At 33.8% G+C, this 24742-nt stretch overlaps 1 protein-coding gene across 1 annotated transcript in view; it reads left to right on the top strand.

Moving 5' to 3' along the window:
* The window catches only part of KIF18A (kinesin family member 18A), a 93162-nt gene that overhangs the window by 45602 nt on the left and 22818 nt on the right, over positions 1-24742 (top strand). The window contains exons 11-13 of the mRNA XM_017848579.1: positions 2055-2219; positions 8825-8946; positions 12174-12409. Of these exons, the coding sequence (XP_017704068.1) occupies positions 2055-2219; positions 8825-8946; positions 12174-12409 (523 nt within the window). The remainder of the gene's footprint in view (positions 1-2054; positions 2220-8824; positions 8947-12173; positions 12410-24742) is intronic.

Raw genomic sequence — 24742 nt, 5'->3', positions numbered from 1 at the left:
ATAAATAGCAATAAATTATAAATAATTAAATATTAAATAATAATTTAAAATTTTGTGTGAGTACATAAATAATTTTATTTTCTCAAAAATAGTGAAAATAGAAGAGTGGCATTGTTTTACATGTTTGCAAATTTCTTTAATGCCTGGATTTTCCTATCAGCTATATTCTCATAACTGCTGAATTGTTATTCTGTTGTGGTGTTACACATCATTTAGTCTCTAGAAAACTACTGTACAACTAACTGTATGAGCAAACAAGAATTTAAAAAGACTGATAACATTTTAGTGTTATTATAAAAATGGTTTTAATGGTTTTAACCTTGTGAACTCTCTGAAAGGATCTCAGGAATCCTTAGGGGTCCCTGTACCATGCTTGGGTAACCTTTGCATGATAGCATTCTTTTTTTCGTTTTTGCTGACAGAGTCTCACTTTGTTGCCCAGGCTAGAGTGCAGTGGCACAATCATGCAGTCATGGCTCGCTGCACTGCAGCCTCAACCTCCCGGACTAAAGTGACGCTCCCATATCAGCCCCTCCACCCTACCAAGTAGCTGGACTACAGGCACATGCCACGAAACCAGCCTAAATTTATTTTTTAATTTTTGTGTAGAGACACGGTCTCTCTATGTTGTCCAGGCTGGTCTTGCACTTCTGGCCTCAAACAGTCCTCCTGCCTCAGCCTCCCAAAGTGCTAGAATTACTGGCATGAGCCACCATCCCAGCCTGCATTGTAGCATTCTGTCACAGTTCTCTTCCTAGTGCTGTGGTCAGTTTGATGGGTTACGTTTTGTTTTGTTTTCTCTTCTTAACTATGCAGGTTTTTGTTTCTTTGAGACATTTGTTTTGTTTTTGTTACTGTCTTACCATGACAGAGAGAGACAAGGATATTATAATTAACCAGAGAAGCCATAAAAAAGAGTCAGGAACCTTAGTTAGAATGACAGTGGCTATCAACTATTTTTCCTTTATCTATAACTCTATCCTGAAATAGAATCTGCTTCTCTCTGACTCTTGCATTTCCCTTGAAGGGAAGGTAAGTAAAAGTTTATGAATATCTAAGATTTGGTTATGACTTCTTGATAGCCACCTTTGCCTGACCTTAAATCATTTATTAGCTCATATCCTCTATCCAGATGAAGATAATCATATTTTTCTATTATATGCCCTAGTCTCAATAGTACGTCTTTTGTCAAAGTTAAGAGATGTTTATCTCCCAAAGAGGGGGAGTTCTTTGACCAAATTCAAATCTAGTTTCTGCTCTTCTTTTTTTTCATTTCCTGCTCCCAGAACCAGCTGCAAATGCTTATTCTAACCTTTGGGGATCCATTGTTTCAGGTCTACCCATCCTATCTGATAATTATTGACTTTAGTGTCTATGGGCAAATACCCCAGAGAGGGCAAGATATTCTGGCCCATTGTTTTCATGATAGTGTGCAAGACTCTTAGGGTAAGAAATCAAAGATTAATTGTAATCTCAATTTGTGCCTAGGTAAAACACCAAAAATATTTTGAATATTCATTATGGCTCCTGAACCAAGCTACAGGCAAGATCAGATATTGATAAGCACTCTGATATAAGCTCTTTTTTCTATGATTTATATCAGTCAATTTGAGGCCTTATAGGCAAACACAGAGCAATAGAACACATTATTCACGTCAAAGATAAGAGCAATATATGCATCTGCTTTGATTTTGAGTATGGAAATCATGGAATGTATCTGACCTTGTATGAACTTTTCAAATGAAACATACTGAAAGGACTGTACTTTAACACCAAAAAAACAAAAGTTATGGTCTTCGATTTGGTCGTTGTATTTCTGAAAGCCATAAACTCTCAACCTGTAATTTTATAACAATGACTCACAGCTCAATTTCCTATTTTTCTGCAAGCAGTAGTATTCTGAGATTTCAAGGGGGAAATAGCTTTAAATACAAATATATAGCCTAACTTAATTTACTACAATAGTACACATAAGAAAATATACTAGTTTACTAATATCACATACATCAAAGATCATAAAAATTAGATTCACTGTTAAATGAATTGTGTTTCAGGCCACTGGAAAACGAGATCATAGACTTGCAATGTTGAAAACTCGTCGCTGCTATCTGGAGAAAAGGAGGGAGGAGGAACTGAAGCAATTTGATGAGAATACTAATTGGCTCCATCGTGTCGAAAAAGAAATGGGACACTTAGGTCAAAACGGTCATATTCCAAAGGTACAAATATCTCTGTATGTTCAGATTTAATTTGTAAGAACTGAGCTCCTAAAATGTGTTCTCTTACTTATTGAGTAAATGTCTTTCATAAGACAACTATTATTGCCTCATAACTCTGAGATTTAATTTACTTTTAAATGTTATTTCTAAGTGATTGCATCCTTTTATAAGGTAGCTTTTAGGTTAAAATAAATAATTCTATTTCAAACTGTACTTGAGGATTCGTTATGTAGGTAATTTGTTAGAAATGTTGATATTTTATGCAAAAATAGTTTAAATGAGGTCAACATTAAATGTGTTATGGTTAAAGTTGATTGAAAGGGTGTGTGTGTGTGTGTGTGTAACTGAAGATATTCCACCTTAGAATGGCAAAAGGTTTTATTTTTAAAGTGTAGTGATGGGTAATGACAGTATCATATTAGAATTATGTTCTGCTACAAGGTTGCAGTAATCTAACTTTAGTGCCTTAACTAGTGTGGGCTGTCTTTTGTTCTCTTAACAATAAGTCTTGGAAGTATGCAGTTCATTTCTAATGCAGTACCTTTAAAATGTCATTATCATGCTTGTCGTTTCATGATTGTAATATTACTGTTTCATATCTAGTCTCAAGTTTACACACCTAAGCCAGAAGAAAAGGAAAGAAAGGAGGGGGTATGGCTATATAGGAGAACAAAGATGTTTCCAAAAATTCCTAATAGACTAATGTGTTGGCTAGAAATATGTCACATGGCTATCTGTAGATAGAAGACACTCTGAAAAGATGACCTCCTTTTTTTTTTTTTTTTTTTGCATAATTACTCTGAACAGTATTGGAGCTCTCTCTTTTTTTCTAACTTTAAATTCTGGGATACGTGTGCAGAATGTGCAGATTTGTTCCATAGGTACACATGTGCTGTGGTGGTTTGCTGCACCTATCAACTTGTCATCTAGGTTTTAAGCCTGGCATGCATTAGGTATTTGTCCTAATGCTCTCCTTCCCCTTGCCCCCTACCCCCGACAGCCTCCGGCATGTGATATTCCCATCCCTGTGTCCATGTGTTCTCATTGTTCAACTCCCACTTATGAGTGAGAATGTGCAGTGTTTAGTTTTCTGTTCCTGTGTTAGTTTGCTGAGAATAATGGCTTCCAGCTTCATCCATGTCCCTGCAAAGGACATGAACTCATTCGTTCTTATGGCTGCATAGTATTGCATGGTGTATATGTGCAATATACTTTTTCTTTATCCAGTCTATCATTGTTGAGTATTTGGGTTGGTTTCAAGTCTTTGCTATTGTAAATAGTACTGCAATAAACATATGTGTGCATGTGTCTTTATAGTAGAATGATTTATAATCTTTTGAGTATATTCCCAGTAATGAGATTGGAGATCTCTTAATAAGAAAGAAGAAGAAAGTAAATATGGGCTAAGCAACTAGGAGCAACTGCTATGAAACAACTAATTTTCACCCAAATACTTAATAGTTTAATAAAAGAACAACTTCTTTTCAGTCTTTTCTAAAAGGAAAATATCTACAGTCTCTACTTTGGGGATGCTCTTCTGAAATTCTATAACTCTGTCAGCTAATTGATATGGAAACTTCTAAAATCTTTTAATTCCTAAAAGGGCACCAGACAGAAAATACAGGTGAAAGAAAATATAAAATATTTACCAACAAATGCCAGAGATCTTTAATGTTCAAAAGTACTAATTTTTTATAATTCAAAGATATTAGTCAATGCATTATGATTGGGGAATGGATTCTCTGATGGGCTAGCAATGGCTGTAAATGATTATTCTTTTAACATGAAAGCTCAGACATGACTGGAGAGAAAAGACTAGCAGTAGTAGTTAATGATGACAGTTCAAAGTAATGAAAGGAGCAAGCAGCAGATATCCTGTTTGCTAAGAAGGAAGCCAAAGACAGTAATTCCTTAGTATGGATATTTATTGAGCCAACAATTTAATCTGTACCTCAGAATATCTTGATAAAAGCAAAGCAGTTAGTTAAGCAGATTAGGACATTACATATTGTATACAGCACATTCTAGTAATATTTTGCAATGATGTGACTTAGTCTGTAAGGCACTTTAAAATACTCCCCACAAAGAGAATGTAAACACTGGAAAGAGGATAGACTTTGGAGTGTTTGGTAATTCTGGCATATAGTAGTTGTTTTGAATACCAACTCTAACACTAATTATATGACTTTGGACAGTGCGTTTAACATTAATGTCTTAATTTGTCATCTATAAATGTATCTAAGATATTATGAGCTTAAGTGGAGTGCTATATTCAAAGCCTAGCAACACTTAACAAATAATGGATGATAAGTAATAGTTTAATACTATTCTAAGCTACAATAGCATAGACATCAATAGCCAAGCAAGTTGTACAAAGAATCAGTGTACACAGTTAACAAAAGAGTTAACTGCATCATATAATATAATATAATATAATATAATATAATATAATATAATATATAATATAATTTCTCTTCCAGAACAGTGATTCTGACCTTTTTGGGGGTCATAGATGCCTTTGAGAATCTGTTCAAAGCTGTGTGGATTTTCTCCCAGATGGGAGATTGGGGACGTCAAATTCATACAATTTTGCATAAATATCCTAAGTCATTTGGGTTTCCTAAAACCCTTCCATTGACACAAGATTAAGAATATCTACTTCAGAAGGATCTATAGCACATTTTTAAAAAATGTGTCCATCTTGAGATGATATAATGACTCAAAAGGAGTAACCACAAAAGACAAGATTCATTAATAAACTATAATATGGTTAGCTAGGATCAGAGGATATAACTTCTGAAATTCCATATAAAGCCATAGAGGCTCATCATAGAATGCAACAGGCTCTATCACAGTACCTGTAGGAATACTGAAATATGGTTATGTTGTTGATAAAATCGCTTCAAAGAAAACGACTGATAACCCTGGCCAAATGAGTGTTTCTCATTTAATGCACAAGAGTTGCTTCTCTTGGATTGGTAGCAGGTGTGGAATGTTGACAGTACTTTTCAATTTATTTCACTTATTATTTAATTGTTTATTTGGAGACTGTATATCTAAAGCAGTCATATTCTCAAGATTATCATTTTCTAAACTACATAAAACTCTTAAGTCTTTCGGTTAGTGTTAAACTTTGACCTCATTTAAAAATAACTACTGAAGATTCCTTAATTTGTTTGGTTACTTCGGGCTATGATATTCTCATAGATTATTTACCCCTTCTAGTCGGCAAAAATTTTCTCATGAAGAGTCTTGAAACAACTTTTTGTGTGTAGTAAAGTATAACATAAAATTTACCATCTTAACCATGTGTAGATATACAGTTCAGTAGCATTAAGTATATTCGTTAAAAATTTTAAATATGTGTTTATATAAGTTTTAAATAATATTACTAGAGTATTTTCACCTCTCAATATCCTAACTTAATTTACATTATGCTTGTATTATATGTTTGTCCATGTAATCAACATTCCAACTGCAGAAGTACTTAAGAACTTATGAAATATTAAGGAGGCAAAAAAGTCATTTGTAGAAATTTACTAGTTTGCCTTTTCTATCCCACCTTACCGTAAGCTTCCAATTTTAAAAATGGTATCGTATTGTTTCTGATATCATTATTATTGCTATTTTGTGTTTGCTTTTTTGTCTACTTTTTAGTGTTTATGAAGTTAATCAATATTGTCTAGATTATTTTAATAAATTAAAACTTTTCAATATGGTCAAATTAATTTTCTAGCAATCTGTCATCTAGATTTCTCTTATGAAGAACTTTTGTATACCTGAATGTGAACCTGGAATTGATTTTTACATCTTTGTTTTTTATGCATTTTAACCCAAATAACTTGAACAAATAATATTAAAACCATTTTCATTGCCATCACCCAAATCTAACCCTCAATTCTTTTTTGTGCAGATATTTATAGCTGAAAAAATAGCTGAGAAAATTATCTAGTTATAAGCCATTATTTTTTATATAAGCAAATTGAGACATAGCTTTACGATAAAGGGACTTATCCAAGGTCAAACAACTCTGGACAAATACCCAGAACTTCTGACTTTCAAATTGCTGCTGTTTTCTCTATACTCTCCTGCATTATTTACTCTTCAATATTCTGAATCTGTCTGCTTCTCTTTATACCCCTCTACTGCTATCCCTAATTCAGACTCCTGTGCCCCATTATTGGACTGACACATTTGGTCTTTCTTCTCTGATTCATATTCTACTGCAATTCATTTTCTCCACTGCAACCAAAGTGAATTGTAAAAGGTAAAACTGATCATGTTGTTCTTCAGTGCCTTCTCCCTAGAATAAATTCTCCATTGTGAGTTACCAGGCCTAGCATGATCTGGCACCTGAATACTTCTCAAGGTTTATATATCACCTTTCATTATACTCTATACTTTACCATTACTGGCCTACTTATAGTTCTCAAAATAAGCCATGTTCTTCCAATCAGATTTAGTCATTAGTATGTCAAGAAAGACTCAAATTGTAAACTTGGTTTTCCAAAGTTAACAGGCTAGCCAAAGACCCATTATTGACTAATATAATTATACAATCAAGTCTTGTCTCTTTAAAAGACTGACTCAAGAAGATAAAGGAATAAGATTATCAGAGGATGTATATAAAGGAGGGATTTTTTTTCTTTATACTTTAGGTTTTAGGGTACATAAGCACAACGTGCAGGTTTGTTACATAGGTATACATGTGCCATGTTGGTTTGCTGCACCCATCAACTCATCATTTACATTAGGTATTTCTCCTAATGCTATAAGGAGAGATTTTTTTAAAGGAAAAAAGATGCAATGTGTGGCAAATATGTTCACACTATTATGATCATCCAATTTTCTAACTATTAATAGAAAGAACCAAAGAGATCATCTGATCCAACTCTTAAATTTTAGTCAAGTAAACTGATCTCCATAAAGAGCATATATTTGGCTTAAGGTGACATTTGTTTCAAGGTTAAACCCATCTCTGAAATCACATGACTCTAGCCATATCATCATGCCTCCTAAAGATAATTTTTTTTCTAAAACATTTGATATATTTCTTGAAGTATAATGAATTACATAAATAACTCCTAACTTTAATATATCCAGACAAACAGGATGAGTGACATGGTTCTCTGTCATAGTCTCAATAACTGGTATTGGAAGTACTTTTTAAAAAGGAGAAAAATAAGTTTGACATTTTAGAAAATTATTGGTCAACTGCACATTGGAAAGGAGTTTTATTAAAATTGATTTAATCTTTAAATATTCTTTAAAAGAATCTGAAGAATACTTTGCATTGTTTCCACTCACTAAAGCTAAGATGGATTATGGGAATTGTCCCTAGGAGGAAGTTTTCAGTTTCCAGGCATAGCTCTCCTGCATATAGGGTTCCTGTCTTAGCCATTCAAAGTGTCCAAAGAATTTAAATTTTTTTCATTGTATTGACTGAAATTTTTCCAATAAAGTTTCTGAGAATATTTGATTATCACCATTTATACTTTGGTGTGATCCCTTTGCTGATATTTTCTGTAGATAAGGTTTAGTAGGTTTAAGGAAAGACAAGTAACTTTAGGTAGTAGATTACAGGACACCTGGCCCTAGGCAGATGAGGCTTAGGAAAATGGAGCCTACAAAAAACATTTTCACACTTTTGCCAGGATGAAGCTTGTATCAAGAGTGGGTCTCAAGTCTTGTCTCTTTAAAAGAAGAAAGATTCAAGAAGATAAAGAAAATTATCAGAGGATGTATATAAAGGATATTTTTCTTTTAAAGGAAAACAGATGGAATATTTGGCAAACATGTTCACACTATTATGATCATTTAATTTTCTAACTGGAAAGGACTGAAGAGATCTGATCCAGCTCTTAAATTTTAGTCCAGTAAACTGATCTCCATAAAGGCTGTATATTCAACTTAAGGTAGCATTTGTTTCAAGTCCTTATAAGCCCATTTCTAAAATCACATGACTCATAGGCCAGTGCTCTAACCATATCATTCAACCAAAGGTGATATCAACCACATGATCTTTTGTTTCATGCAAAAAAAGGAATTTTTATTGCACACAACTCAAGACTTAGTACACTGGGGCTTTAACACTGAACTAACCTGACTCGATGCCTGTGCTGATGGTAAACTGTATGTTCTGGTATGAACAGAGAAATTATAAATAAATGAATACATCAATGAAATTGTTACTGATCAATGCAGTCAATGCTATGACAATATCGAGGGGTGGAGAGTGTCTATCCAAATACAATGCTCAAGGAAAGCCTTTCTGAGGAAGTGACATTTAAGCACAAACTAGTCATATTTATGTATTTTTACAATATCGTGAACAAGTTGGATAGACCAAGAAGCTGTCATCACAGTAAAATTTCTTCTGAATTCCTAACACTCAGTTTCTGAGGAAACATGAAAACTTATCTTGCTTGTAAATTATAGACGACCTTTTCCAGAACTCTTATTTTTCAAATTATTTCTAAACGTATTATTTAATATCTAAAAAGAATTAAAACTATTGGCAACAATATAAAATAAGTGTTATTAAACTGATTTAATTTTAATATTCTTAGAGTAATCTGAAGTACATTTTATATTGTTTGTCCTAGGAACTCAAGAAAGATCTTCATTGTCACCATTTGCACCTCCAGAACAAAGATTTGAAAGCACAAATTAGACATATGATGGATCTAGCTTGTCTTCAGGAACAGCAACACAGGCAGACTGAGGCGTGAGTACATACATCTACCTATTTTTCAATTTTACCACTATATCTGAAGCACAGAAGTTCAATTTTCCACTGCCAGAAAATTGAGTTTTATGTGTTACAAGATACATTATTTTTAAGTGTCTGCCTGAACCAGAAAACATTGAGAGGTCTTTCCTTCCAACAAACTTTTTACATTGCTTTATAAATTTGAAAGTGTTTTTCTTTAAAAGTACGTTACTTTTACTTAATATATGCTATGGAATACAAAATTTCATAAGTACCTACACATTGAAAAGAAATCTGCCTTCTACCTCTATCTTCTAGCCATCCATGTCTCCTCTTAGAAGCAAGTGCTGTTAGCATCACTTGAATTTTTAAGTAGGCAATTGTTAATTATTCATAATTTCAGAATTTTTTGCTGTCATTACAGTAAAGTTGCTAAATATCAGGTGTCCTGATTTTTATGGGATGCTATAAGAGACCTTTTATGTTCTCTCCTCTAGCTCAGTAGTAACATTAGTCATTTATTTTTTAAAACATAATAGTAAAAAAGGAAAAGTATGGCTTAATCTTTTTTTGTCACATTGGATACATCAGTCAACTCCTTAGGCATCACTTTGATGTTCCAGGCAAATGAGAAATTTATTTCTCTAACTGCTTTCTGCTACTCTAAGAATCTATTCATGTTCTACTAGTATGTTCAAATAACTGATAATTAATTATCTTGATTTAGAGGAAATCATGTTAGTATACCTTTTTTTAAAAAAGAAAAATGAAAAACTTCAGGGAGTTATTCTTATGTGGCTGGAAGCTCAAACTAATCTCTTTATACTTTCTGTGTCTATTCCTAGAGCAGATATTGAATATTCATTTGCTAACACTCAAACCACTTACAAGAGCTGAAGTCATCAAGAAACATTAATTTCTTTTAACCATACTACATTTGCTATATCAGACCCTAGATGAATACACTATCTTAAGATAAACATTAACCTTAAAATGGGGGAAAAAAGACTAACTCAATAATTTAGAAAATTGGTGAACTAGAGCGTCACAGAGGCAATGTGGCATAGAAAAAAGAAGATGAGTTTTGGAATCAATCTTGAATTACAGCTTTTATGAGCAATATAAACTTATGCTGATTATTTAGCTTTGCTAAGCCATGGTTTTCTTATATAAAAATAAATTATAATACATTTCATATAAAGGTTATGAATAGATTATAATACATTTCATATAAAGTTTTTGAAAAGATTAAACATGAAAATAAATAACATGATATAATTCCTGTGTTATAGGTCCCTAGGACTACTTTCAGGTTCAGTGATTCATTAGGAGGACTTACAAGACTCATCATATAGTTTTATCATTAGTTGTGCTTTATTTCAGCAAGAGGCTACAAAGCAAAATCGGCAAAGGGAGAAGGTACAGGGGGCAAAGTCTGCAGGAACCCTGACACAAAGTTTCAAGAGTCTTCCTCCAGTGGAATCACACAGAGTGTGTACAATTCCTCCAGCAAAAAGTTGTGGCAGCACATGTGAAATGTTGTCTGCTTTGGAAGCTCTTTTGAGTTCCGTGCCCCAGGTTTTTATTGGAAGCTAGTTGCATAGGCACTTTCTGCCAGGATGTATCAAAATTCCAGACTTTTCAAAAGGAGAGACGGTGTTTTAGCATAAACCACATTGTTTGTGCAAACAGTTTAAGCACAGTGAGCCACTCTTGTCATATGAGTTCTGGAAATGCTGGGAACCCTCCTAAAATCCATATTTTAAAATACCAGCCAGGTGTCAACCTTATAACCAAGCCTTTCTTAGCAGTGTCAGGCCTACTATGATAACTTTCCTGCACAGTACCTGATTAGTGTAGATGCTAAATAAGTAATTGTTTAATTGCCTTTGATTAATAACTTCTTCTTGTACTTGTTACCTACTTGACTTAATTGCAGTACCCTCTAGCAACCCCACCAAAAGGAAAAGGTCACCATTTTTTGTGCTGCTATTGAAATATTTAAGACTCATAGGTTAAAAGGTGGTATTTCCTTGTGTATGAAAATTAATGCCTGATTAGTGTTTTCCCACTACCCTATCCATACTTCTACTGGTTCTCTTCTCCTCAATGTTATGAGACAACTGGAACATCATCTTGACGGACTCAGGATTCCAGGACTGAATCACTTCAAGATCGTTCATGTTGTTAGACATCTTCCTTTATAGAAAAGTTGGGAACCACTGATTGAGTGTATAAATTTATAACTGTTTAGCTGTGACATTTCTTCAGTGACCACTTACATAGAAGTCTGATACACAAAAAATTACATTCATTGCTGCTCTAATTGTTACTAATAAGGAAGATTTTGAGTTAGAGCCATGAATCCAGTGCCCCAACGATTATTTGTACTCCCCATCCTTATCCACAACTTTTCCCCTTAAAATCCCTTTAAGTGCCATTCCAAAAGCCATTTCTTTAGGTCATTTAACTTAAAGGAGAGGTAGGTTTTGTTCTTTTGTTATGTGTTTGTGTGTGTGTGTGTTATAATATTGTATACCTAAAATATATCTCATCATTTCACATAGTATATTAATTTTTCATTTCAATTTTATGATAATTAGTAGCAGTAACAACATCTGTGGTTTGGAAATCACATTATGTTTTGCAAAAAGCTTTTATGTACATCTAATTCATTTAGCCAGGCACAGTGGCTTATCCCTGTAATCCCAGCACTTTGGGAGGTAGAGGCAAGATCTCTTGAGGCTAGGTGTTTGAGACCAACCTGGGCAACATAGCAAGACCCCATCTCTACCAAAAAAATAAAAAAATTAATCAGTGTAGTGGCTCACATCTGTGTTCCCAGCTACTCGGGAGCCTGAGGCGGGAGGATCAAGTGAGCCCAAGAGATCAAGGCTGCAATGAGATGATCATGCCACTGCACTCCAGCCTGGGCCACAGAGTGAGACCCTGTCTCTAAAAAATAAGTAAATAAGTATACTTAACTCATTTAGTCCTCAAAGCAATCTCCTGTTGTAAGTAGTGGCTATTTATCCCTCACATTACAGAGGAAAAACTTCAGTTTTTGCCTTGTCCAAGGTCATATGGAAGCAAGTGAAGACAATCTGAGACTAGAACTTAGTTTGTACATGGGAAATTATTTTAATGATATGCTAATACTTTGGGTGTTACATAAAAGAACTAAAATAATGTATTTAAGATGTAACATTTACCCGTCCTTTCTTCTCGTCTTCTGTATATAGAGTATTAAATGCTTTACTTCCAGCCCTAAGAAAACAATATTGCACATTAAAAGAAGCTGGCCTGTCAAATGCTGCTTTTGAGTCTGACTTCAAAGAGATCGAACATTTGGTGGAGAGGAAAAAAGTGGTAGTTTGGGCTGACCAAACTGCTGAACAACCAAAGCAAAATGATCCACCAGGAATTTCTGTTCTAATGACTTTTCCACAACTTGGACCAGTTCAGCCTATTCCTTGTTGTAAGTATAACTTTCGTTTTAAGTAAATAGTAACATTATTTCTAAAGAGAACCTTTGTATATCAATCTCTAGAACAGTTAATTTTTAATAGATTTGGCTATTTTATTAAAATTAATTGGGACCAGGCACGGTGGCTCACGCCTGTAATCCCAGCACTTTGGGAGGCCGAGGCGGGCAGATCATAAGGTCAGGAGATTGACACCATCCTGGCTAACACGGTGAAACCCTGTCTCTAGTAAAAATACAAAAAATTAGCCAGGCATGGTGTGAGCACCTGTAGTCCCAGCAACTCGGGAGGCTGAGACAGGAGAATGGCGTGAACCTGGGAGGTGGAGCTCGCAGTGAGCCGGGATGGCGCCACTGCACTCCAGCCTGGGCGAGAGTGCAAGACTCCATCTCAGAAAAAAAAAAAAAAAACTTAATGGGATAAATTACCTTTATAGTCATTTCAATTCACCAGTAATCATCCAAAGATCTAGAAACAGGTATGCATTGATGTTCTAAATAACTCGAGCAGTAAAATTCATTTTACCTTTTTTTTTTTTTTTTTTTTTTTTTTTTTTTTGAGACAGTGGTCTCACCTGTTGCCCAGCTGGAGTGGCAGTGGGTGGTGCAATCAAAACTTGCTGCAGCCTCCACTTCCTGGGCTCTAGCAATCCTCCCACTTCAGCCCAAGGAGTAGCCGGGACTTACAGGCATGCACCACCACCCCGGCTTTTTTTTTTTTTTTTCCTGTGGAAACAAAGTATCACTATGTTACCCAGGCTGACCTCAAACTCCTGGACTCAAGCAGTTCTCTCCCTTGGCCTCCCAAATTGCTGAGATTATAGGCATAAGCCACTATGCCTGACTCGTTTTACCTATTTTTGATGGAATAATTTTGCTTCCTATCCTTCTTTAAAATGTAACCTCTATTAAGGGCAGGAAATTATCATTAATCATATCATATTCTATAATAATAATCTGTTCTTAAGATCAACTAACAATGTAGAGTTTACTATTTTTCTATTGACAAATCACTTGATATTTCTCTTTCTCTCATAAAAGTATGTATGAGACATTTTAATTGCAAAGCTAACATATAATGTTAGTTAAGAAAAAATTCAGACAATGTAGAACATTAGAAGTAGAGTGCCATCTTCAACTCTTCTCAGAACCTCAATCTTATGCCCTATCTCAGATTAAATGCTGTTAAATATTTATTTTTGCAGTATGTGTATAATACAAATGTATTTGTATTACATAAAGCTTTTTGTTAAGTTTCACATGAATGCTAGCACATTACACATAGTGGTCTGCAACTTTTTTGTTTATTATGTTTATTGGTTTTATTTGTTTATTATGAACATTTTTAGGGTGCATACATGAAGAATCTACCTCATTTTTTTATTGTTTTTGAGAATCCAGAGAATAGGCATACCATAATTTAATTAACCGTTTTCTATTAGTGAACAGTACATCAGAGAACATATCTGTATATTCACATTTGTGCGTGCATAGCAGAATCCTAGAAGCTGATTTGCCAGGTTAAAGGACATATCTTTTTTTTTTTAATGCATCATGTTAAACTGCTTTTTATAATTTTTTTCTGTGCTTAGTACACATGAGAGTACCTGTTTCATCTTCACCTAAACCAAAAGTAGTAACAACAGCAATAATAATAATAGTGCATAGTCTTTTTTTTTTTTTTTTTTTTTTTTGAGATGGAGTCTTTGCTCTGTCACCCAGGGCTGGAGTGCAGTGGCACAATCTCTGCTCACTGCAAGCTCCGTCTCCCGGGTTCACGCGATTCTCCTGCCTCAGCCTCCCAAGTAGCGGGGACTACAGGTGCCCGCCACCACGCCCGGCCAATTTTTTGTATATTTAGTAGAGACGGGGTTTCACCATGTTAGCCAGGATGGTCTCAATCTCCTTACCTTGTGATCCACCCGCCTCGGCCTCCCAAAGTGCTGGGATTACAGGTGTGAGCCACCGCACCCAGCCGCATAGTCTTTTAAAATTTGTAACTCTCAGATTATTGATAAGGCCAATTCATCCCCTGTGAGGTATCCTTTGCTCATTCGCACTAGTGAAAATTTTTGTTTATTTGTTATGGGTTTGAGGGTCTTTTTGTTTGCTTAGTTTTTTGCTTGGCACTTCATATCTAATAACTCTTTGTTCATTTGGTGCTTTTTTTATATATATATGTTAAGCAATAATTGATCAATTTATTGGACTTTTAACTTTTATATAGTCAAATCTGCCTGTATTTTCCATTATGGGGAATTTTCTTGAGATCTGGTGTTTGTTAGCGCCTCACTCCCAAGTAGAGTCCATTTTTCTTATGTGAGCTAAATGTGTGCTGGGACATTTGGCTAAAATGTGTCCCAGCACACATTTAGCTCACCTAAGACAAATAGACAAATAGTTGGGAAAGAAGGGCTAATATGTAAGACCTTATTCACAGAGAATAATAATCTGTTGAAGTCAGATTTTATGTTGAGTGTTGCACCTGTGAATACAATCTGACTTCTGGCTTATTGAAATATTTCCCCAGTCTTTGGTTTTTAATAGTTTTATTATATTATGCCTAGTTGACTTTATTTTTACTTCTCTTAAGTGGGTTGATGACTTTCTGAATTTCTGCATTATCTTTCATTTGTTTTGGAAAATTCTTAACCATTATCTCCTCACCTATTGCTTTTGTCACTTTTGCTCTCTCCTCTACTTTTGGGACTCCAATTATATTGCATGCCACTTTCTCATTGTATTGTTTATGCCTTTTACTCTTTTGCTTTTAATGTGTTTTTCTCTCCCTGGATAATTTTGTTTCTCACATTCTGCAGTTTACTTTCTTTTTTCAGCTTTATCAAATGATCCTTAAATCCATAAAATTTTTAATTTCAGTCACTACATTCCAATTCTGGAATTTCCATTTTATTCTTTTTTATAGTTTCATATCTTTGCAAAAATTGTTATTAAGTACAAAGGTTATAATTACAGTCAGCCATCCATATCCATGGGTTCTGCATCCATGGATTCAACCAAGTGATAAAAAAAAAAAAAAAAAAAAAAATGGATGGTTTCATTTGTACTGAACATATAGACTTGTTTTGGTCATTATTCCCTAAACAATGCATCATAACTATTTACATAGTATATATATAGTATTAGATATTGTAAGTAATCTAGAGATTATTAAAGCATATGGTAGGATTGTATAGGTTGTGTGCAAATGCTGTATTTTTTTTTTGTAAAGGATATGAGCATCCGTGAATTTTAGTATGATCATGCAACCTATCCCTCACAAATACTGAGAGACAACTATAATTTAAAGTCTGTGTCTGAGAATTCCAAAGTCTGTAACCACTGGGTCTATTTAGACTGATTTTCTTGCATGTGGTCTTAATTCCTCATATGCACGCAAATTTTTTGTGTGCCAGTCGGGTATTTGCAAAATTGTTTGCAGAATATTTTGATACATCTGATCACAATATTAAATATCTCAGAGAATATTTACAATTCCTTCTTTCAGACTCCAGGTAGCATTAGCAATTCAAAATCACCTCAGTCCTATTTCAGAGACTGAGATAATTTGATACTAAACTGTAGTTACCTGAGGGCCTGCCTTTTTCTGATTTGCCCTCTGCAGTATAGCTGTTCAGAGTCCCAACTCAAAGCAAGGAAGATTTACAAAGATCCTAATTTCCAATTCCAGCACCCTATTCCCACAAATTCTTAACACTGTTGCTATGCTTTTCTGCCAGCTCTTCCAGCATAAGCAAACAACCTCAAGGGGAAATTAGCTGAAATTGCAGAAGTTACTTTCCTGAGCCTCCAACTTCCTCCTGATACTCACCTATAGTTTTTCACCATCTTATTAATAATCCAATGCCTTCAAACAGATGTTTTTTATCTTTTGTCCAGACTTTTGGTTGCCTTCAGAAGAAAGGTTGGTCGGAATTATCTCCATCTTTATTATTAGCAGAAGTTCCCTATATTATACCTTTACATTAAGAAAATAGGGAAAGTTGGATAGATTATCTTAAAACATATATATTGTATGTACACATATATATTCTTTTTCTTTTAATAAAGCATGTGACCTGACCTAGTTGCGATCTCTGGAGAGCAAAACTTAAGTTTTTTTCAGATTCTCTTATACCTTTTGGGCGTTATTCTTTTTGTATAATGTACTCAAGATGTTAGAAAGGAAATAGGATTTTAACACGAAGATCGAGAAATACTGACCACCTGCTATATGATGCTCATTATTCCTTATTTAAAAATCTGTATTTCACATACAGTATAATTGCATACACTATACTTGTCAACAATAAAACAAAAGAATTTACTTGACTCTTAATTCCTTCTCATAATATTTTGAAGGAAAGACTTGAAGCCATGTTACATTTTATAATTACGTGTTTTCTCTTGAAAACATATTAGAAGGTGGGTTTTGTTTTTATAAAGTTTTGTTCTTGGCTTGTTACTTTACTATTTCATTCAAATTATTTTAGAGATGAACTATTTATTTATTATGTATTTTCCATTTCATGAATTATGTATGTTGTATACATGATGAATAGTGTCAAGGAGGAATAATAGGAACGGTGTTTATAAGTGAGTTCAAGTGCCTTAGGGATCTTTAAAAGTATTTACTAGATTAACTATATTCTTTTTACTTAAATACACACACATGCAGTGCTTTTAAGAATCTGGGGCAGGCACAGTGGCTTATGCCTATAATCCCAGTATTTTGGGAGACTGAGGCAGGCTGATTGCTTGAGCCAGGAGTTCAAGACTAGCCTGAGCAACATGACGAAACCCTGTCTCTACAAAAAATGCAAAACTTAGCCAGGCATAGTGGCCCATGCCTGTAATCCTAGCTAGCTACTTGGGAGGCTGAACTGGGAGGTTCACTTGAGCTTGGGAAGTTGAGGCTGCAGTGAGCCGAGATTGCACCATTGCACTCCAGCCTAAGCAACAAAGCAAGACTCTATCTCAAAAAAAAAAAAAAAAAAAAAAAAAAAAAAAGCTAATGAGATTAACTATAATGAATGTAGGCTATACTCCATTGTTGGGCATTTGGGTTGTTTAATAAATTTTCACTATTATTGCAAGGAATTTTTTAGTAAGCAAATATGTATATTTATCTTTGTGCTCATATCTGATTATCCCTACAATAAATTCTTTAGAAGTAAAATTTCTGGCTCAAGATAAATTATGCAAACATTATGCAAAATTTGCAATATATATTGTCAAGTAACTCCCCTACTTTAGGTGATTTTGACCCCCATCCAGCAGTATAAATGAATGAGCTTTTTTTTGTTTTAGCCTCACCAGCTTTTGGTGTTAAAATATTTTTAATTTCTGCTTTTAGTAAATCAATTACAAACATGTATATAAGCACAAAGAATACTATGAGTACCATATGTCCAACACACCTAACTTTAAAACTTACCAGCTTGTAAGTTTGTCTTATCTTACAAGCATGTCTAATCTTGAAAACCCATCTACTTTCCTCCATCCCAGCTCTTACACTAGATTATTTTAAAGTAGATCTCAGACAGCACATCATTTCTTCCATTTACATCAAGTATGTATAAAAGAAAAATGTCATCAAATATCTAATGTGTCCAGATTTCCCCCATTGTCTCATAAATTGTTTCTATGATTTGTTTGAATTAAGATCCAAACAAGGTTCATGCCTCTGCAGTCTTTTTTAATCTTGGACACTCTCCCACTTCTGTCTTTGCTAATTTTTAGGTTGATGCAGAAGTAATTGTGGTTTTCATCATTGAAAGTAATGGCAATGCTTGTTGATACTTTGCCAATAGTCATAAATACTATCTTTTTTCCATTTTCATTACTAATATAGTTGAGTGTTTTTTTTAATTGAAGACTCTTTTTTCTGTGAATTGCCCAGCCATCCTTTGTACATTTTTCTGATATAGTCATCTTTTTCAACAATGGTTACTTTTTTACAAGATCTTAAGTGTAGGTTATTTTTTTCATTCATTCAACGGTGTTTAACTTATAGCAGTATTTCAGGCACTTGTCTGATGATAGGGATCAAAGTATGAAACAAACTCCACCACCCTCAAGGAGCTCACTTCTAGTAGAGAAAGACAATAATATAGTAAATAAATTAAACAGAATGCTAGAAGGTACTACATGCTATGAGAAAGAAATAAAGGGAGTTCAGGAGTGTGGCCAGGGAGGAGAGAGATTGCTATTTTCAATAGCATGGTCAGAGAGGATCTCACTGATTAAACTTGAAGGAGTTCACAGGATTAGCTATATGAATATCTGGCAGAAGAAACTTTTTTAGGTAGAGGGACACAATCACAGTGCAAAATCTCTAACATAGGAATTTGCCTGACATGTTCAAAGGCTGGTGAGGATACGTAACTGGTACAAAGAAAAAGAGAATGAAAGTAGTGAGGAGATCAGAGAGATAAAGGGAAGGAAGGCAGATCACATAGGGCCTCCTAGGTTACTATAAGGACTTAATTAGTCTTTTACTCTGAATAAAACAAGGAGCCATGACATGGTCAGAGCAGAAATGTAACATATCTCAATTGTGGTCTTAAATAATCTCTCTGACTGCTGTGGTGAGAATAGATTATACTATGGCAAGGGCTGAAACATGAGGAGGCTACTAGAATAACCCAAGCAAAAAATGGTGATGATTCAGACTAGGATAATAGCAACGGAGCTGGTGAGAAGTGGTCAGATTCTAAAATGTTTTGAAGGTAGAGCCAGCAAGATTTCCAAGAAAATTAGATTTGGAATAGGAGAGAAAGAAATGCCTAAGATTGAATCTAAAATTTTTGAACTTAGCATCTAAAAGAATTGAGTCACCTTCAGAGAGATAAGGAAGACTTCAGATGGAGCAGGTATACAGGGTGGAGGTTGTAGAAAATTAGGAGTTCTGTTCTAGGCATGTTAAATTTGTCTAAGATACATCCAAGTGGAGACCTCATGTAGGCAGTTAAGAATCTGAAGTTCAGGAGAGAAGTCTAAGCTAAAATATAAATTTTTGAGAGTTGTTAACATTTAGATGATATTTAAAGCCATAGGACAGGATGAAATCACTAAGGGATATTGACTTTTTCCTGTAATATACATAGTATAACTATACCCTTCAAGTTTTACCACTTATTCTTGCTTTTGTTTGAGGTTTCCTTTTTAATGCTGAAAGTTAAAACATTTATGTAGTAAAATAGCTTTTTTCTCTCTCTCGATGCCTTCGGGATCTTTCCTCAAAAGGCCTTTCCATTCATAAGTTTTTAAATTTTCCTTTCCACTTTCTCCTAATTTGTGTTGGTGTTAAATGATAGGCAAGAATCTAAATTTATTTTTTCCAAGGAGACGAGCATTCTTATATAGATATATTGGCAATGCATCCTTACAGCAACTGTGTTTTTTGTACAATAAGTAGTCATATATAATTCTGTTTACTCGATTTCTACTATATTGTTCCGCCTGTTTGTCTGTCTTAGGGCCAGTAGCTATTATTTTAATGTGTGATACTTTATAGTATTTTTTTAATACAGTATGCTAGCCCTTCTTCATTATTCTTTGTCTGAAAAATATTCTTTGCTTTGTATAGGAAATGAATATCAGAATAATTTCCAGTTTCAAGGAAATTAAATTTTTTTCATTCATAAATTGACTTCACATATTTCCAATATCAAATCTTCTTACTCTAGAATAGTTTGTCTCTCTATAGTCATATCTTTTTGTATGTTCCTCAGCAAAGTTTCAGAGTTTTCTTCATAAGTGTTTTATAAATTTGACTGAAGAGATTGCTAGATACAATATTTTGTATTTTTGTGACATAGACTACTTGTTATTTTCTTAAATTAATAAGCCTAAATTCTTATGCAGGAAGAAGCTAATTTTGTACATTTTATGAATTTTAATTATTTTCTAATAACTGGACTTGATTTTTGGATAGATATTTATTTGACTTGAAATCTTTACCTCCAAATAAGTGTATTGACTAAGAGTAAAATATGTACCTATTTTGGGGTCTGGAAAACAGATAGCACACTTATTGAGTGTAGTACACGACGGGGGTGCTGACAGCATGATTTATTTATGGAACTGATAAAATTTCTGACATTAACTGAAAAGTCAAGATTTCCTCATTATCCATCTGGAAACTCACATTTGGTAATATTTCTGTCTGTAACCTTTCCTTTTTTAAAATTTTGCACCCAATGTTGGTGATTTTATCTTAAAGTACAATAAAAGATACTAGGAGAACCAGTCTCTTATATAGTACCGATATTCTGATTGAATATAGAGTTCACACATAAGCTTAAGTTTTCCCTAAAATTACTTGAATCCAAGGAAATTTCATTTGAAAGATAGAAAATCTCTATACTAATTTCTCATATAACAAATATAAAGCAGAAAATGTTAATAAACCAAATCTTCCATATTTCTTCCATTTGGCAACAAAATTTAATCATGAAACAATGGAAATCATGCTTGTAGACCTAAATACATTTTGTTTGACTCATCGTCCCCATGTACATAAGACAGTATTTAGTTATTCATCTATAGCTGCAAATAGTACTATGAACTAAAAGGTTCTTTGTATTGTCCCTTCTTTTCCATCTTTGGTAAGTATAAATACTGGGAAAATGAAACTGAGAGAGAAACATGGTATCTGCTGTTTCCCACAGAGAAATATCAAAAGGTTACAGGTTGATTTATTATTCAAAATGCTGGATTAATTTAAAGGATTATAATAGTTCTCTATGCATTAGGATAATAGTTCCCTACGTATTAGGGAACTAATACGTGGGGAAGTATTATACATCCCTAACCATGATAGTGTCTCGTAAGTGTATTATAAAATGTTTATTAGTTTGATTAATTTAGTGGTACCTTATCTTATATTAGTTTGGTTAATTTAATGGTACTTTATCTTAGAAGTTTACATATCTTATAAATAGTAAAAATTCATTTACCTGTATCATTTGCAACTATGAATTCCATGAGTCATAAGGCTGTTAAAAAGAATCCAGATTTATGATGAGTACACTAATTGTATCAATCGTCTGTAGCCTAGAAGTGTTTATTGAAATGCATACATTAATATTTGATTTCACTTTAGAACTTTGCCAACTAATTTTGATTTAGCATAGTTTCCCAGAATTTCTCCTCACGTACATATTAACAGGAGTGCTTGCTTGCAAAAGAAGAATCCTTGCCATTGTTTTATACCAAACTTCAATTAGATCTAATCGCATTCCTCAATGTCTCCCTGTCATGAACCCTACTTTGCAGCCTATGACTCATGTTTGCTAAATACTGCATTCTTCCTTTACAATAACATACAGCTCCGTAAATCTTTTAACGTTTGCAGTCTTAAACTTTTGATAAATTAGTTCCTCTGGGTAAAATCATTCAGAACACATGATATGGCACATCAAAAGATGACCCCAAAAGTCCTGCCCATTTTTAAGAGAGGATTTTAAGCACATTAGTGATAAATTATCTAGCCTCTTTATTTTATGTAAAGGAACCATCTGTGAAATATTTCAAAACCTGAAAATAAATATAAAGCCCCTCTACTTAAGAAACCACATGAATTGCCATTTAGTAGTTGTGTTTTAGAGATTTATTTAAAACAAAGAGAGAAAAGATGTTTCTTAATTTATCTTAAAATATTTTAGAAAAATTGCCATAAGAAATGAATAATATAGTGACATCTAAACTAGTTTTAATTTCTCTTGTCTCCACTGCAGTCTACACTTCACACTGCCAACAAAGTGATCTTCCTAATAAAGTGTAGACCTCTCAGAAGGGTCTTCAAAGGCTTTCCAAGTCCAGTGTCAAGCTATAGGCGTACTTTTGTCCAGCACCTGGTATCCCAACCTTCTGTTAACATGATTTCTGTTTCTGGCCTCTGCAATTTCCAGGCTTTTCCATCAATTTCAAATGCTGCTTTCTCTACCTCCATCCCACTTCTTGGCCTTAATCTTTCTCCATAATGAGAATCCAATTCAGATACTTCCTTCTTTATTAAACCTTCCTTTTAGTGGATCATCTTTCCTTTGCCTGCATATATTTCTTTGTATTCCCATGGCTTTTAAGTTTTTTACTCCTTTCACTAGTGTTTTAACCTTATTACTGTCTTAGCAATAAATATTTGTTTATTTTAATTTGGAAAAAAGTCAAACCAAAAGAAACAAGATATACTTTATTGACTTATATTAGTATTTAGTTTTAATAGCCTACTAGACTTTTTTTCTAAGCATACATTTGTGGTTTGCTTTTTTAAAACAAAAACAATGGAATCTATTATACTATATAGTTGATAACCAGCCTCTTGTTCACTGAACCACTTGCTGTAGACACATTTTCCTATCAACAAATATGAATTTAAGTCATTTTTAGTAACTGCATTTTATATTTACCTAATCTGCTAATTAACATTTAGTTTGTTTCCACTTTATTGTTATAAGCAACACCCCACTAAATGTCTGTGCATGTGTATTTATTTTGCAACTTGCCTAATTATTTCCTTAGGCTAAGCCCCTAGAAGAAGAATAGCTTAATCAAACAGTATGTATATTTTAAAGGCATTTGATATGCATTGTCAGATTCCCCACCCCCAGAACTATTAAAACTGTAGTCTACCATTGTAAGTGGGTAATGAAGGTGAAGGTGAACAGTTTTTCATGTGCTTTTTGTCTAATTGTAATTTGTTTGAAAATAACTACCTCTTCCTTTGCCTTATTTTGCTCTTATCTGTTTTATTTTGTAAGAATTATTTCTCTCAGAGACAGACCAGCCAAGCTATATACACATATGTACGTAGACATACATACACACACATACACAAGCTCTAAATCCTTTGCCAAATGTGTTACATGTATCTTTTTCTCTCTTATTCATGGTTGGTTTTGATTTTGATGTAACCCAATTTTAAGTTATGAAGATATTCAGATTTTATTTGCTTACTTTCTCTTTTCAGTAATAATAGGAGATAGCATTTCATTTTGGGAGCAATGAAGTAGTATGTTGCCTCCTATTCATATTTCTGAGTCTGCGAAGAAAGTTTTATTTTTTTAAATCTCCATTATGTTAATTATATGTGTTATTACTGTGTATTACTTGCATTACTTTTTACCTGACTTCTACCTGGAAAATAAGAAGCATGACTCCAACTCTGACAACAACAAATATAATAGCTATCATGACTCTGAACATGTCATTTTCTTGCTGTGAGCAATGAATTATAAAATAATGAAGTTTAAATAAACACTAAAACCATCTAGTACTAAATTCCAATTGTGTGTATAAGGTGATCCCCATTGTAACTTTCCTGGTGGCCAGTGGTTAGAACCACTCTTTTAAAGTAGAGATTCAGTGAAAAATAGATATAGATTGCTAAACTATATAATTCCCATGACATAGAAATGTCATAGTTAAAGTAAGTAAAGGCCTTATCTTACTTGAGCCTTTCAGTTTTTGCTACTAGGAAGCATTTGTATGTAAGTTTATTCCTTTTTTCTTATAGTAGTTATGGACTAAAACCAAGCATTTGGTTTAAAATTATTTGGATTTGACTTGTCATTGACAACTGTTTTAAGGACATTTCCAACATTTCTTAAAACTATCGTTAGGAAGATATAAAATTACTGGGGATTTTTCTTTTTTCTATTGGAATATATGCCGGATGATTATATATAACAAACTTACAGTATTTACAATATTTCTTTTTTTTTTTTTTTTTTGAGACAAAGTTTTGCTCTTGTTGCCCAGGCTGGACCGCAATGGCACGACCTCAGCTCACTGCAACCTCCGCATCCCGGGTTCAAGTGATTCTCCTCACTCAAGTAGCTGGGATTACAGGTGCCCGCCACCATGCCCAGCTAATTTTTTTGTATTTTTAGTAGAGAAGGGGTTTCACCACGTTGACCAGGCTGATCTTGAACTCCTGACCTCAGGTGATCCACCCCACCTCAGCCTCCCAAAGTGCTGGGATTATAGGCATGAGCCACCGTACCCGGACAGTATTTACAATATTTCTAAACAGTATGCTATACTGCCGTTTCTTGATTCATTAGTGTTTAGATGTTATAACGTCTAATCATGAGAGCTGAAGAATTAACTCACTTGCAACACCACCACCTTATTTCTTCTCTGGTTTTGCTAATCTATTTTAGTAGGATCAGGTAAGAAGTGACATGTTTATGTTATATAATATATATATATAAAGTATATAATTTCACATATTTATACATATGTTAATATGTGTAACATTTAATTTTAGGGCCTATTTAAGGAAATATTTTATAATTAAATAAAATATTATTAAAAACA

Source organism: Rhinopithecus bieti, unplaced genomic scaffold (assembly GCF_001698545.2).
Source record: "Rhinopithecus bieti isolate Rb0 unplaced genomic scaffold, ASM169854v2 scaffold_31534, whole genome shotgun sequence".
Taxonomy (NCBI): Eukaryota; Metazoa; Chordata; class Mammalia; order Primates; family Cercopithecidae; genus Rhinopithecus; species Rhinopithecus bieti.
This window is presented reverse-complemented; position numbering and strand designations above follow the sequence as displayed.